Here is a 17857-nt window from a genome sequence, read left to right on the forward strand (position 1 = left end):
GTTATATGAACCTGTCACAAAGAATCTTAGAAATAAGAATTCTCTCCATTCTACTCAGTGATTTCCATAATGAAGACCTACGTAAGAACCATTTTTATGAAGTATTATTAGAAGAGTTAGGCTTTGCACCCTCCCTCTTTTCTGAAAATGAGAGGTAAATAGATAACCACTTCATCCTTTTTGTTTTGGCTCCAAAAGAGATCAGAGATAGGGCTTCCCTGGTGGTCCAGTGGTTAAGACTCCATGCCTCCACTGCAGGGAGCATGGGTTCAATCCCTGGTCGGGGAACTAAGATCCTGCATGCCACGCAGTGCAGCCAAAAGAATTTTTAAAAAGATCAGAGATAAATTTAATACAGCCATGATAACCATGCTGACCAAATGACATGTAAATCCATGTACAGCTTTCCCCATTACAACTTTCTTGCTTATATTTCCTCTGGTTCAGACTTTTTTTACCTATGGTATTATTATACTCATACTTGCTTGGAGCTGCATCAAGGGTCAGTGAGATTTACTTCATAAGAGGAAACCCAAGGGAGCAGAGAGGAGCAGAGGCCAATGGGCACTAAAGCCTTGTATGGCCGAGATGGCCAGACTTCAGAGCACTTACAACCAGGCAGACAGACAGACCCTGATTCAAGGTACAACACAGTGGAGGCATGACTGAAGCAGTACATTGGGAAATCTGCTCTGAGGAAAAGCTCTCCTTAGAGAATTGTAGAGAAGAAAGTGGAAATTGGAGGCTGCAGTCCAGTTAGAAAGGGCTGTAATAACCCACAGACTAGAGACCCACAGCCTGATGGCTGCTTTAGGTGCACAGGGCACATCTGAGGGAAAACGTCTCTCCCTCAACTTGATTTAACACAAGTTAAGAGATTTCACTGACACAGTGATGTTTGCCTCTTCAAAATAATGATAGTTGTAGCTATTTAAACTTCTCTGATTCTCACTCCCTCAAATCTCTGCTTGGTCTTTTAAGTTTACAGGTGAGATGGGTACTGCCTCTTGGAATATAAGAATTACTGTTTTCTCATACATAAACTTTATGTCAGCCAATGTTAGCTCATGTACAGATTGGCCATAAAATGTACCTTCTACAACTGTGCCCTATGACAAGATCCTGAATTCCTTTACACTGTATGTGATCTTTAAAGAAGATATGAAGTATCAATTCTACAGGTAATATAACCACTCCCTTGCACAATTTCATTAAATTATTGAAGCTTCTTGTAATGAACCCTCTTAAAGCATCAACTCAGCCCCTCTCCCCTGTGACTTCCTCTGGACGATTCTAGTGCATTATCTTTCCCTCCTTCCTAGCACAGCCATGGAGTGAACGTGGAAGACTGCAATGGGCGCTGAGAGGTGACGCACTTGCAGCTCACATACTCCTGGTGCTAAGGGCCCAGGATCCATCGTTGTTTCTTACTTTCCCAGGTCTTGTCTGATATACCTTTGCTTGAGTATAAGCAATTCCCTTTCTTGCTTTTGTGGGATTAGGTTACAACCAAAATAATTCTGACTCATATTTTCAAAAAAGACTTTGGTAAGAAGCGTCACTAACTTTGGTGGACTCTAATGTATACAGCAAGTTAGTGATGCTATTATTTTTCCCAGCAATAAAACAATATTATGATAATAGTTTCAATTTCATTTTTCTAATAATAATCAGTACCACTATATAAAAGTACATATTTAGAATCTTATTATTCATGCTTGGAAATTTTTGTATTGCAATATTATATTAAAAATATCACCACACTCCTAAAATTTATGTTCTGCAAGTGTATAATCTGACTACAGTTTATGAACCAATGAAAAAGATAACCATTCTTATATTTTAACAACAAAAAATTTAAGAACTCCAGGTTTAGGAATGGTATAGCAAGAGACACTGATCCGTTTTATTTATAACAGTAGGAAATCGGAAACAACTTTTTCGTTCACCAATAGGAAACTGGTTTTAAAAAATCACAGAACCATAATTTAAGCCATAAAACAGAACTGCGAGCAAACAATAAAAATGTTGTGAATGTATTTAATGACATGAAAAGATCTAGCTGTATATTCATTGTCTATTATCCCAATGTCTTCCCAGTGGAACATAGTAGTTTTCTCTCTTCCATCCTCACTCAGCCTAACCTTCTTCCTATTTTATTGAGAAAACGCAATCAATCAGAAGAGACTTCTGCAATATATGGCCACAACGTTTACCCACCAGCCAGCATCTCTGTCACATATGCTCCTCCCCTGTTTCAATGGCTGGAACCATCCTGGTGAAGACCAACCCTTCACTTAGACACTACATTCATCCCTCAGCGCCACCCACTGAAGAGGTGCACATCACTGTAATGACACAAGAGGGCGCTTTAAGTGAGGAATCTTGTAAACCACTCCAAATCAAGTCTTGAATAGTCTTCAAGAGGCAGACACAAGCACTCTTCATCCATACAAAGCTACAGAAGAAAAGAGAAAACAAAAACACATGAGCTGGTAAAGATTTTACCAACTTAGCTACCGACCCCACCAACAACAACATGCACGGAAGAAAACTAACACAAAAATCCAAGCTGGATTAAATATCCCAGTTTAGGTATATGGAAAAAAAAAAAAAAACAACTTGAATTGCAATTCAAAAACTAAGTCCAAAACTGAACCAAAAAAATGGAAGTAGCCATAAAAAAGAATGAAATTGAGTTATTTGTAGTGAGGTGGATGGACCTAGGGTCTGTGGAAGTCAGAAAGAGAAAAACAAATCCACCAAAAACAACATGCAAAGAAGAAAACTAACACAAAAATCCAAGCTGAATTAAATATCCCAGTTTAGGTATATGGAAAAAAAAAACAAACAACTTGAATTGCAATTCAAAAACTAAGTCCAAAACTGAACCAAAAAAATGGAAGTGGCCATAAAAAAAGAACGAAATTGAGTTATTTGTAGTGAGGTGGATGGACCTAGGGTCCGTGGAAGTCAGAAAGAGAAAAACAAATACCATACGCTAACACATATATATGGAATCTAAAAAAAAAAAAAAAAGGTTCTGAAGAACCTAGCATCAGGACAGGAATAAAGACGCAGACATACATAGAGAATGGACTTGAGGACACGGGGAGGGGGGAGGGTAAGCTGGGATGAAGTGAGAGACTGGCATGGACATATATACACTACCAAATATAAAATAGCTAGCTAGTGGGAAGCAGCCACATAGCACAGGAAGATCAGCTCGGTGCTTTGCGACCGCCTGGAGGGGTGGGATAGGGAGGGTGGGAGGGAGGGAGACACAAGAGGGAGGAGATATGGGGATATATGTACATGTATAGCTGATTCACTTTGTTCTAAAACAGAAACTAACACACCATTGTAAAGCAATTATACTCCAATAAAGATTAAAAAAAAAGTAATGAAACAAGAGTTGACTGACCCCAGAAATGACAGAAGAAACAGTAATCACATCAAAAATGAAGACTATAATACAGACCAGATTTGAATGGAAACTTAATAAGGGTAAATGGACAAAAGTGGAAGAAGAAGAAGAATAAAAATTAGATGAAGAAAGTAAAACGAAGAGCAAAAAAAAGAAAAACCATCACAGAGATAACATAATATACATAGTAACTATAAATCAAACATTCTGTCATTTCAATAAATGTGAACGGATTAATTCACTTAGCAAAAGAAAAACATGGATTTCTGGCTTGGCTCACAGAGCAAAACCCAACTATATGCACTATTAAAGAAACAAACCTAAACTGACTCAGAAAAGCTAAAAATAAAATGATGGGCCAATGAATATTAAAAGCAAACGCAAACAAATCTCTGGCTGCAATGTAGAATCTGAAACCACAACAAGAAATTTTCTGTACTGTTACATTAAAATCTATTAATCCACACTGTAGGTTGGATGTATATTTTACACAGGCATGCTTTATAATATCATGCATTATTTATTTGGAAAATATTACCTTACTAATTTATGCAGATCTTTCGAATGCTTCATTCTATAGCATTTTAAGAATCACATTCTTTAATATCATCACCAACCAATCTTACCAAAAAGTCTTTAAGTACAGGAAAGCTTTCAAGCTCACAGAGGCAGATCAAATGTTCCAAAACTGTAATTTTTGCTCAAAAGCCAGAACTTTATCATCAATAACATACACTTTCAGTTGTCTTTCTTGAAGTGACAGGGCCACTCCACAGATTCATCTGTGAAAATCTACTTGCCAAACATCCACATCTGAAAAAACCAAACAGTTTGCCCCTGAGTTTTTTTTTTTTTTTCTTTTTCTTTTTTTGGTTGTGTTGGGTCTTCATTGCTGCACACTGGCTTTCTGTAGTTCTGTTGAGAGGGGGGCCACTCTTCGCTGTGGTGCGCGGGCTTCTCATTCCAGTGGCTTCTCTTGTTGCAGAGAACAGGCTCCAGGTGTATGGGCTCAGTAGTTGTGGCTCGTGGGCTCTAGAGAGCAGGCTCAGTAGTTGTGGCACACGGGCTTAGTTGCTCCATGGCATGTGGGATCTTCCCAGACCAGGGATCAAACCTGTGTCCCCTGCCCTGGTAGGCAGATTCCTAACCACTGTACCACCAGGGAAGTCCCTGCCTCTGAGTTATTCTTTCAAGTAAAAGAGTATTCATGAAAAGGTGTTCAACATCACTAATTAGGGAAATGCAAATCAAAACTACAACGAGATAACCACCTTTTATACCCATTAGGTAGGCTACTGTCAAAACAACTGAAAATAACAAGTGTTGATGAGAATGGGAGAAATTGGAACCCTGTGTACTGTTGGTGGAAATGTAAAAATGGTACAGCCTCTTGGAAAACAGTATGGCGGTTCCTCAAAAAATTCAAAATAGAATTATCACATGATCCAGCAATTCTGCTTCTGGGTATATACTCAGAATTGAAAGCAAGGTTTCAAAAAGATATCTGCACATCCATGGTCACAGTAGCGTTATTCACAATAGTTAAAACATGGAAGCAACCCAAGTAACCACTGACAGATGAGCGGTTAAGCAAAATGTGGTAGATATATACAATGGAAATTTTTTTTTTTTTAATTTTTTGGCTGCGCCGTGCAGCATGTGGGATCTCGGTTCCCCGACCAGGAATCGAATCCGCACCCCCTGCATTGGGAGTGCAGAGTCTTAACCACTGGACCGCCAGGGAAGTCCCAATACAATGGAATATTATTCAGCCTTAAAAAGGACTGAAATTCCTAAATATCCTACAATATGGATGAACCTTGAAGATACAGGTTAAGTGAAATAAGTCAGTCTCGAAAAGATAAATACTGTATGATTCCACTTACAAGAGGTACCTTGAGTAGTCAAAAATCATAAAGACAGAAAGTAGAATGGTGATTGCCAAGGGCCTGGGGAAGGGTGAAATGGGGAGTTCTTCTTTAAGGAGTATGAAGTTACAGTTTTGCAAGATGCATGGCGGCGGTGGTTGCACAACGATATGCCTGTACTCAAATACCAGTGAATCATACACTTAAAAATGGTTACGATGGTAAATATGTTATGTGTATTTTACCACAATTTAAAAAAAAAAAGCATCCATCCATTCCTATCTTCTCAAGTATTTATTTTCAAATAAGGAACAAGCGTTGAATTTTGAAGGAAGTCTTTTCAGCATCTACAGAAATAATCATGAAATGAAGGACTTCCATTTTGCTGTTTTTCCATGATAATCCTTGTAAAACTACATGACTTTTAAAACTATCTAAATATACTACCTTGATGAAAAATATTTAATGAAACAAACTTCTAGGATATAAATCAAATAGTACATTGAGAGAAATTTATAGGTTTAGATGTATGTATTAGAAAAGGAAACAATCAATTTTGAGCAAAATAAGCTCAAAGAATGTAAAATGAATGCTATAATAAAGAAGAGAAATTAATGAAATGAAAGATTAATATAAAACAGAATTAACAAAAGCAAAGTTGGTTCTTTATAAAGGATAATAGAACTGTTAAACCTCCAGAAAAGTTGATCAAAAAGAATAAAAGGGGCTTCCCTGGTGGTACAGTAGTTAAAAATCTGCCTGCCAATGCAGGGGAACAGGTTTGAGCCCTGGTTCGGGAAGATCCCACATGCTGCGGAGCAACCAAGCCTGTGCGCCACAACTGCTGAACCTGCGCTCTAGAGCCTGCGAGCCACAGCTATTGAGCCCGCGTGCCACAACTACTTAAGCCCTCGTGCCTAGAGCTCATGCTCCACAACAAGAGAAGCCACTGCAATAAGAAGCCCGCGCAGTGCAACGAAGAGTGGCCCCCCGCTCGCCACAACTAGAGAAAGCCCACGCACAGCAACAAAGAAACAAAAGCAGCCAAAAGTAAATAAATAAATTTATAAAAAAAAGAATAAAAGGCACAAATAATCAATATAAGGAATAAAAAGGCAGCTATAATTTCAGATGCTACAGATATTAAGAAGAGAATATCATGATTATGCCAAAACATTCAAAAAGTTTTAAATTAGAAAACTTTGTTTATCTCAGGAATGCAAGGGTAGCTTTACATTTCTAAACCCATAGATATAATTCGTCACATTAGCAGAATAGAAAAACTCGTGCTCATCTCAAAAGAATTCCAAAAAATCCAACATTTACATCTATTCACGATTATAAAACAAAGAAACAAAAACCTCTGAAACTTTTATCAAACTACTATTTGAAGGGAATTTCCTTAATCTGATAAAGAGTATCTACCAGAAAATCACAGCAAAGATTGCAGTCAATTGAGGAAGTATTAACAGCGGTTCCTTTAACATCTAGGACAAAAGTGTACTATCACTACTTTTATTTAAAATTGTAGGGGAATTCCCTGGTGGGTCCAGCGGTTAAGACTCCACACTTGCACTGCAGGGGGCAGTGGTCCAATCCCTGGTCAGGGAACCAAGATCCTACATGCAGTGCGGTGCAGCCAAGAAAAAACTGTACTGCCACAAAGGCTTGAGCATAAGTGTGCACTGAAGCTTTACTGATAACAGTCAAATGTCCATCAACAGATGCGTGGATAAACAAACTGAAGTATATCCGTCCAAAAGAATACAATTCAGCAATAAAAAGAAATGCACTCTGCTGCACAAAAGACACAAACACAAAAGAGTATATTACAGGACTCCACTCATATGAAATTCTAGAACTGGCAAAATGAATCTTTCCTTACTGAAAGAATACCAGTGGTTGCCTGGGACCTGATGGGGGGGAAGAATGGATTGTAAAGTGTCACATGGGGACATTTTGGGGTGCTAACTGTGGTAGTGGTTACATGGGTATGTATATGTGTTAAAATTCACTAAACTGCATACCTAAAATGGGTGCAATTTATTGCATGTAATGTATACTTTAACACAGTTGTTTTTTTTAAGATGTATGTATATATTTATTCATTATTTATGGCTGCGTTGGGTCTTCGCTGCTGCGCACGGGCTTTCTCTAGTTGCGGTGAGCGGGGGCTACTCTTCATTGTGGTGAACGGGCTTCTCATTGCAGTGGCTTCTCTTGTTGTAGAGCATAGGCTATAGGCACGCAGGCTTCAGCAGTTGCGGGACATGGGCTGAGGAGTTGTGGCTCACAGGCTCTAGAGCACAGGCTCAGTAGTTGTGGCTCACGAGCTTAGTTGCTCCGCGGCATGTGGGATCTTCCTGGACCAGGGCTCGAACCCATGTCCCCTGCATCGGCAGGCGGACTCTCAACCACTGCATCACCAGGGAAGCCCCAAAATCATTTTTTTAATACAATCTTTGTTATATGTTAAATATTTATTTATTTATTTATTTAGGCTGCATTGGATCTTAGCTGCAGTACGTTAGTTGCAGTACACCTTAGTTGCAGTACACTGAGGCATGCGGGCTTCTTAGTTGCAGCATGCATGCAGGATCTAGTTCCCCAACCAGGGATCGAACCCAGGCCCCCTCCATTGGGAGCATGGAGTCTTACCCACTGGACCACCAGGGACGTCCCCCAGAAATCAAAATCTTTGACATAGAAATCTTTTTTTGATATAAAAATCTTTTTGATACAGAAATCAAAAGGATTATAAAATAATTCTATGAACAAATTTATACCAATAAAGTAGACAACTTTTAGATGAAATGGAAAAATTAATAAGAAGTACAAATTACCAAAACTTACTCAAGAAAAAAATAATCTGAATAAACCTATAAAAAGGAAAGACACTGAATCTGTTTGTAAAATCTTCTGTTAAAGAAAAGCTCAGGCTCAGCTGTCTTCACTGGTGAATTCTACCAAACAATTAAAGAAAAAATAATACTAATCCTTCAAAAACTCTTCCAGAAAATAAAAGAAGAAAGGACACTACTCAGCTCACCCTAGGAGACCAGTATTACCAATACCAAAGCTAGAAAAAGAGATCACAAAGAAAAAAAAGCTACACATGAATACACATTATGAACAAAGATAGAAATCCTTAATAAAATATTAGCAAAGCAAATCCCAAAATATATAAAGTAGATTATACACCATGCCCAGGTAGATTTATCTCAAGAGCACAAGACTGGTTACATGTTCAAATATGCCATATTAATGTAGGATGTCGTATAATAGGATAAAGGGGGAAAATGGTATGAGCATCTCAACAGTGGAAAAAGCATTTGACAAAATCCAACACCCATCCATGATAAAAGCTCTCAATAAACTAGGAATAGAAGAGAGCTTCCTCAAATTAACAGAGTATGCTTCAAAAACCTACAGCAAAAATTACACACAATGATGAAGGACTGAACGCTTTTCCCTAATATCAGGAAAAAGACAATGATGCCCACTCTCTCACTTCTATTCAGCGCTGTAAAGGAGTTTCTAGCCAGTGAAATCAGGCAAGAAAAAGAAATAAAAAGCACACAGATTAGAAAGGAGGAAGTAAAACTATCTTTACTCTCAGATAACATGATCCTACATGTAGAAATTCCTAAGGGACACCACACACACACACACACACACACACACACACACACATACACACACAAACCTACTAGAGCTAATAAGTGAGTTCAGCAGAGTCTCAGGAAACAAGATCAATAAACAAAACTTAATTCTCTAAATACAGCAAATGAATGACCGAAAAATGAAGTTTAAAAACCAATTCCATTCAACAACAGCATCAACCAGAATAAAATCTGTAGGAATAAATTTAACAGAAAAAGTGTAAACAGTACACTTGTACAATGAAAGCTACAAAACACTGAGAGAATTAAAAATCTAAATGAATGAAGATGTTCACAGATCAGAAGACTCAATATTATTAACACGGCAATCCTCCACAGATTGAATGCAAACTGTCAAAATCCCAGCATAGGTTTTGGTTTTTTGTTTTGACATCTTTATTGGAGTATAATTGCTTTACAATGGTGTGTTAGTTTCTGCTTTACAACAAAGTGAATCAGTTATACATATACATATGTTCCCATATCTCTTCCCTCTTGCGTCTCCCTCACTCCCCCCCTCCCTATCCCACCTCTCTAGGTGGTCACAAACCACCTACCTAATCTCCCTGTGCCATGCGGCTGCTTCCCACTAGCTATCCACCCTACATTTGATAGTGTATATATGTCCATCCCACTCTCTCACTTTGTCACAGCTTACCCTTCCCCCTCCCCATATACTCACGTCCATGCTCTAGTAGGTCTGTGTCTTAATTCCCGTCTTACCCCTAGGTTCTTCATGACCTTTTTTTTTTTTCTTAGATTCCATATATATGTGTTAGCATATGGTATTCGTTTTTCTCTTTCTGACTTACTTCACTCTGTATGACAGACTCTAGGTCCGTCCACCTCAGTACAAATAACTCAATTTCATTTCTTTTTATGGCTGAGTAATATTCCATTGTATATATGTGCCACATCTTCTTTATCCATTCATCTGTTGATGGACATTTAGGTTGCTTCCATGTCCTGGCTATTGTAAACAGAGCTGCAATGAACACTGTGGTACGTGACTCTTGTTGAATTATGGTTTTCTCAGGGTATATGCCCAGTACTGGGATTGCTGGGTCGTATGGTAGTTCTATTTTTAGTTTTTTAAGGAACCTCCATACTGTTCTCCATAGTGGCTGTATCAATTTACATTCCCACCAACAGTGCAAGAGTGTTCCCTTTTCTCCACACCCTCTCCAGCATTTACTGTTTCTAGATTTTTTGATGATGGCCATTCTAACCAGTGTGAAGTGATACCTCATTGTAGTTTTGATTTGCATTTCTCTAATGATTAATGATGTTGAGCATTCTTTCATGTGTTCGTTGGCAATCTGTATATCTTCTTTGGAGAAATATCTATTTAGGTGTTCTGCCCATTTTTGGATGGGGTTGTTTTTTTGTTATTGAGCTGCATGAGCTGCTTGTAAATTCTGGAGATTAATCCTTTGTCAGTTGCTTCATTTGCAAATATTTTCTCCCATTCTGAGGGTTGTCTTTTGGTCTTGTTTATGGTTTCCTTTGCTGTGCAAAAGCTTTGAAGTTTCATTAGGTCCCATTTGTTTATTTTTGTTTTTATTTCCATTTCTCTAGGAGGTGGGTCAAAAAGGATCTTGCTGTGATTTATGTCATAGAGTGTTCTGCCTATGTTTTCCTCTAAGAGTCTGATGGTTTCTGGCCTTACATTTAGGTCTTTAATCCATTTTGAGTTTACTTTTGTGTATGGTGTTAGGGAGTGTTCTAATTTCATACTTTTACATGTACCTGTCCAGTTTTCCCAGCACCACTTACTGAAAAGGCAGTCTTTTCTCCACTGTATATTCTTGCCTCCTTTATCAAAGATAAGGTGACCATACGTGCGTGGGTTTACCTCTGGGCTTTCTATCCTGTTCCATTGATCTATATTTCTGTTTTTGTGCCAGTACCATAGTGTCTTGATTACTGTAGCTTTGTAGTATAGTCTGAAGTCAGGGAGTCTGATTCCTCCAGCTCCGTTTTTTTCTCTCAAGATTGCTTTGGCTATTCGGGGTCTTTTGTGTTTCCATACAAATTGTGAAATTTTTTGTTCTAGTTCTGTGAAAAATGCCATTGGTAGTTTGATAGGGATTGCACTGAATCTGTAGATTGCTTTGGGTAGTAGAGTCATTTTCACAATGATTCTTCCAATCCAAGAACATGGTGTATCTCTCCATCTATTTGTATCATCTTTAATTTCTTTCATCAGTGTCTTATAATTTTCTGCATACAGGTCTTTCGTCTCCTTAGGTAGGTTTATTCCTAGATATTTTATTCTTTTTGTTGCAATGGTAAATGGGAGTGTGTTCTTGATTTCACTTTCAGATTTTTCATCATTAGTGTATAAGAATGCCAGAGATGTCTGTGCATTAATTGTGTATCCTGCTACTTTACCAAATTCATTGATTAGCTCTAGTAGTTTTCTGGTAGCATCTTTAGGATTCTCTATGTATAGTATCATGTCATCTGCAAACCGTAACAGCTTTACTTCTTCTTTTCCAATTTGGATTCCTTTTATTTCTTTTTCTTCTCTGATTGCTGTGGCTAAAACTTCCAAAACTATGTTGAATAAGAGTGGTGAGAGTGGGCAACATTGTCTTGTTCCTGATCTTAGTGGAAATGGTTTCAGTTTTTCACCATTAAGGACAATGTTGGCTGTGGGTTTGTCATATATGGCCTTTATTATGTTGAGGCCTCTATGCCTACTTTCTGCAGGGTTTTTATCATAAATGGGTGTTGAATTTTGTTGAAAGCTTTCTCTCCATCTATTGAGATGATCATATGGTTTTTCTCCTTCAATTTGTTAATATGGTGTATCACGTTGATTGATTTGCGTATATTGAAGAATCCTTGCATTCCTGGGATTAAACCCCACTTGATCATGCTGTATGATCCTTTTAACGTCCAGCATACGTTTTTTGCAGAAATTTACAAGCTGATCCTAAAATTTACATGGAAAAGCAAAATACAGGATAGCCACAACAATCTTGGAGAAGAAGAACAAAACTAGACAGCCTGCAATTCCTTATTTCAAAACTTAGTACAGTCACTCCTCCATATCTGCAACTTCCGCATCCACAGATTCAATCAACTGTGGATCAAAAATATTTGGGAAAAAGAATCCCAGAAAGTTCCAAAAAGCATAACTTGAACTTGCCGTGCGTCAGCAACTATCCGCGCAGCATTTACACTGTATTTTAGGTATTTTGAGTCACCTAGAGATGGTTTAAAGCATACAAGAGAATGTCCTTAGGTTATCTGCAAATATGCCATTTTATATAAGGGACTTGAGCATCCATGGATTTTAGTATTTGTGGGATCCTACAACCAATTCCCCTTGGATACCAAAGAACAACTATATAAAGTTACAGTGATCAAGACAGTGACAGTATATAAGGATAAACATTATAGATCAAGAGAACACAACTGAGAGCCCAGAAATAAATCCTTACATTTAGTTCAACTGATTTTTGACAAAGGTGCCAAGGCAACTCAGTGGGGAAAGGGTAGTTTTTTTAAATGCTTGCTGGAACAATTGGGTATCTATATGCAAAACAAAAATTTGGATCCTAACTCACACCATTCCCAAAAATTAACTCAAAATGAATCACAGACATAAATATAAGAGCTAAAACTATTAAAACGAATTTAGAACATAAAAGTGAATCTTGTGACCTTGGATTAGACAAAGAATTTTTAGATGAAACACCAAAAGCATGATCCATGATGGAAAAAAACTGATAGTGTACTACAACAAAATGAAAACGTTCATGCTTCAATAGACACTCTTTTTAAAAGGCAAGCACAAATTGGGACAAAAAGACAAAGCCACAGATTGAGACAAAATATTTACAAATTATATATCTGATAAAGGATTTGTATCCAACATATATAAAGAACTCTTACAACTCAATAATAAGCTTACAACCCAATTAAAAAATGGGCAAAGATCTGAATCCACCAACAGCACATGAAAATATGCTCAACACCATTAGCCATTAGAGAAATGCAAATTACAACTACAATGAGATTCCAGCTCACCCCTAACAGAAAAGCTATAATCAAAACAGCTGACAATAACAAGCATTGGTGAGGATGTGAAGAAACTAAAATCTTCCCACAATGCTGTCTGGAATGTAAAATAATGCAGCCACTTTGTAAAACAATGTGGCAGTTCTTAAAAAGTTAAACATGTATTTACTGTCGGACCCAGAAATTCCACTAAAGTAGTAACCTACTCAAGATAAATAAAAATGTATGTCTGCAAAGCTAATAATAAGCTCATCCTGATTCTTCCGCCTACCAATACTTCCTTGATGCAACCTAAGGTTTTCTGTGATCTCAAGTAGTCACCTCTTGATCCCATGACCTAGAAATAAGTCATCCCTGCTTGAGGAAAAAGTACTTCAAATTAACACAGGTCCAAACCTACCCTGAACTGACAGCCACCCACCAGCACCAAAAAGTTTCACAAAACCCACCTGTTCCTAATTGTACCACCAAAAGGGAAAAAAGTCCTTAGATGAGAAGTTCCTCAAGAGAATATTCATTTATGCATTTGGTAGCTTCGTAACATTGCTTTTGTGTGCTATCTCCAAGGCATATTTTGACAATATATTTAGAATTCTCATTTTCCAAAAAAAAAAAAAAAGTACGTCCACAACACAAAGATTCATACACAAATGCTCACAGCAGAATTATTCATAATAACTAAAAATTGGAAATAACACAAATATCAATTGTTGAAAGGATTAAAAAAAAGTGGTATACCCATACAATGGAATAATGGAGCAATTACTTTTTTTAAAAATCACTGATATATGCTAAAGCATTGATGAATCTCAAAACCATTACACTATATGAAAAGAGCCAGAAGCAAAAGACCACATGCTGGGGCTTCCCTGGTGGCGCAGTGGTTGAGAATCCACCTGCCAAGGCAGGGGACACGGGTTCGAGCCCTGGTCTGGGAAGATCCCACTTGCCGTAGAGCAACTAAGCCCGTGTGCCACAACTACTGAAGCCCACACACCTAGAGACCATGCTCCGCAACAAGAGAAGCCACTGCAACGAGAAGCTCGCACACCACAACTATAGAGAGCCTACGCGCAGCAAAGAAGACCCAACTCAGCCAAAAATAAAAAAACAAAACAAAAACAAAAAAAGACCACATGTTGAAATTTATATGAAATACCCGGAAAAGGCAAATCTAGAAAATTCATTAGTGGGATTGGAAAGTGACTGCAAATGGGTAAAAGGAATCTTTTGGGGGTGTCAAAAACCTTCTAAAACTAGATTTTGTGATGCTATGCAACTCTGTAAATTTACCAAATAATATTGAATTATACACTTACAACAAGTGATATATAAATCATACCTCAACAAAGCTGTTTTTAAAAAAACTAACAAAGTAAAAGGGTCCAAAATAGTCAAGGTGCTCCTGAAGAACAACATTAGAAAAATTATCAAACTATATCAAAATCCAACAAAGCTCCAGTAATTAAGGCAGTAGAGTACTAGAGCAAAAGACAAAAGGAACAGAACAGAGACCCCAGAAATAGACCTCTGTTTGAAGGAAACTCGACATATACCAGAGAGGGCATTACAAATCAGTGGGGAAAGGGCAGTCTTTTCATTTGAATGGTTCTGGGAGATTGGTTATCCGTATGGGGTAAAAAAAGAAAATCAAGTCCCTATAGCACACTGTATAAAAAAAAAAAAAAACAATTAGTCTTAATTCTTCCCTTTTCCCTATACCCACAGCTACCCTCTTTTTCGTGTAATTAAAAAAATTTTTTATTGAGGTATAATTGACATTTAACATTATACTGGCTTTAGGTGTACAACATAATAACTCAGTATTTGTATAGATTGAGAAATGATTGCTACAGTAAGTCTAGTTACCACCTAACACCATACATACTTAACTTTTAGGATTTACTCTCTCAGCAACTTTCAAGTATGCTCTACAACATTACTGACTATAGTCACCATGCCGTACACTACAGCCCCATGACCTATTTATTTTATTGCTGGAAGTTTGTACCTCTTGACCCCTTTCTTCACCTGTTTCACCCACTGCCCAATCCCCATCCCTTCTGGTAACCACCACTCTGTTCTCTGAATCTATGATTTTGGTTTGGTTTTATTTGTCCATTTGTTTTGTTTTTTAGACATAAGTGAAATCATAACGGTATATTTCTTTCTCTGACTTATTCTGCTTAGCATAATTCCCTCAAGGTCCCTTCAGAAAAATTTTCATGTAATTTAGCAACTCCTCCCACATGGAAAGTACAGAAAGTAGAGTATACTTTCCTACTCCCTAACTTTGGGCTTGCTTTGTGACTTACTTTGGTCAATGGGTTGTAAGTAAACATGATGTGATACAAACAGGGCCTAGCCCTCTTGTCCTTCTGCCAATGCCATGAGAAAAACATGCCCCAGCTAGCCCCTTGGTCCCAGGAGGAGAGTGAAACAAATGTGGGGCAGAACCATCCCAGTGGTTCTGCTTTATGAAGCACAACCAACCCAGCCAGAGCCAGCCTGTATCAGCCTATTCCCAGCCTATCTGCAGATGCATGGAAAAAGAAATGTTTACTTTTATATGCTACTGAGAGTCTTGTGGTTGGTTTTAAACACCATTATTGTGACAACTGTTAACTGATAGAATTTCCAAAGGATTAAAATATAAATGTAAAAAGCAAAACTATAAAAACCTAATAAAAATTAAAGTACTTTACAGCCTCATGATAGGGAAGGATTTCTTAAGTAAGACACAAAACACAAAACCTACCATAAAGAAAAAGATCGCCAAAACAAGTAATTCTGCTCACTGAAACGCCTTTAAAAAAGTGAAAAGACAGCCCACAAAATGGGAGAAGACTTGTCACACATACGTCACAAACAATTTGTATATAAAAATCAATTTATAAAGGACAATCAGCCCAACAGAAGCATAGGCAAAAGACATTAATGGCATTTCCCTGGAGATGAAGCTCAAAAGCCAGTAAGCTTAAGAAAAAATGCTGAACTTTATGAAAATACAGCTATGCGGCACCATTTTTACACCCACTAAATTGGTCAAAAAATTTAAAGTCGTGACAACATAAAGCATTAGTGAGTGGGGAGCAACAGAAATTCTTTTACACAGTTGATGGCAATAAAAACTGTTATAAGTACTTCAGAAAAGATTGGTATTATCTTAAGTTTTAAGATGATACAACAATTCTATTCCTTGGTACACTCAGGACAACTCACACACATTTTCATCAGAAGACATGTGAAACAGTTATTTATAATAACAGTTTATATTTTAAAAATTGAAAATAACCTCAATGTCCGTCAATAGTAGAACGACTAAATAATTTGTAACATATTCATAGAATAAATGCTATACAAGAGTAAAAATGAATGACAGCTGCATGCATATACATGAATGAATCTTACAAGCATAATGCTGAGTGAAAACAGCAAGTCACCAATAAGTATAGAATGTGATACTGTTTAATATCCAAACCCAAGCAAAACTAAATATAATATTTGGTGAATCATACACATTTGGTAAATTTACAAAGAAACAAGACAGAAGAATAAAAACACAAAAAGACAGTGACAAATCCAGAAAGGGAAGCAGGTCCATGGAGATCCACATATATATCTATTTATATGTATCAAATATTTTATAAGTTTTTAGTGGGGTAGGAGAGAGAAAAAGACTTCTATTTGAGAAAATGTAAAAAGGCCTATGTCCCCATGCCAATTTCTAGAGACATTTCAGAGGGGGAAAAAAGTGTTAAATCATAAATTTTACCTTTTTTATGTATTTTATTTTCATGACGACTTCTTTTCAGGATCCAAAGCCTAGTATGGGGGGAAAAAAAAATCATGCAATCATTTTTATGCATTAAATTCAGGTACATCATAATACTCTTGTAATTTTCTAAAGATTCCAATAATATTCATCCTAGTAATCATCTAATAATATTTACTATAAGGGGAACTGGAAAATGACTTTTACATATATCATTTTTTCGACATACATTCATGCTAATAAACAACCAAATATTTGGTATAATTTCTAATCCCAGGGTAACCCTTCATATTTCACAACTAAAAATATCCAGAAACAAGGACCTTTGACTTTCTAATATTTGCAATATAGTCAAGGGAACTTCTGCCGCAAGATGGAATGGTTTGGTTTTAAAAGAATCTTTTATTTTCACTTATATTTCAGTTTAATTTTGAAGAGACTAGCTCCAATTAACACATGGGAAATGAAAGAACATAAACGACTATTACTTTTCAATTATCTTTTCTTACACTTGAAAGAATATTTGAAGAAAACTTTGAAATAACTACATAAGTATATTTTGATGTAACCCTAAAATATTTATCAACCGATGATCCTTAACTCTCCTTCTAAGAGTATAACAGGAGTACTATTTCTCCTATTTGCTTTGTTTTCCTCTGGTTAACTTAGCTACTAAGGTTGCTAACTACACTGAAGGTTTTAAGAACATTCCAATTTACACCAGCAGTAAGTATAAATTTTCCTTTAAGCTACAAGGAAAAATATACAAATGAATTTTCTAAACGGAAGTAAATCCTTAGATTATCAGTCCTAATATAACCCACATGCTACCCTATGAGGCACTCTCCTTAAGAAACTGTGAGTGTCTTTTCAAATTCCACCCTTAGTTCAAAAGTATTCTTTAAAAAAGAAAAACAGGGCCTTCCCTGGGGGCGCAGTGGTTACGAATCTGCCTGCCAATGCAGGGGACACGGGTTCAAGCCCTGGTCCGGGAGGATCCCACATGCCACGGAGCAACTAGGCCCATGCACCACAACTACTGAGCCTGCGCTCTAAAGCCCGCAAGCCACAACTACTGAGCCCACGTGCCACA

At 37.3% G+C, this 17857-nt stretch overlaps 1 protein-coding gene across 3 annotated transcripts in view; it reads right to left on the reverse strand.

Annotated features, from left to right (window-relative positions):
- Positions 1-1871: 1871 nt before the first annotated feature.
- ZC3H8 (zinc finger CCCH-type containing 8) overlaps positions 1872-17857 on the reverse strand; it is a 34450-nt gene continuing 18464 nt past the window's right edge. For all 3 annotated transcript variants that reach the window (XM_029232565.1, XM_029232564.1, XM_029232563.1), the window contains 2 exons: positions 16765-16814; positions 1872-2458 (listed from right to left, as the gene is read on the reverse strand). In XM_029232565.1, coding sequence (XP_029088398.1) covers positions 16785-16814 — 30 coding nt within the window. In that variant the 3' untranslated portion in view covers positions 1872-2458; positions 16765-16784. The remainder of the gene's footprint in view (positions 2459-16764; positions 16815-17857) is intronic.

This window comes from Monodon monoceros, unplaced genomic scaffold (assembly GCF_005190385.1).
Source record: "Monodon monoceros isolate NGI ecotype Baffin Bay Population unplaced genomic scaffold, NGI_Narwhal_1 Super_Scaffold_19, whole genome shotgun sequence".
Classification (NCBI taxonomy): domain Eukaryota; kingdom Metazoa; phylum Chordata; class Mammalia; order Artiodactyla; family Monodontidae; genus Monodon; species Monodon monoceros.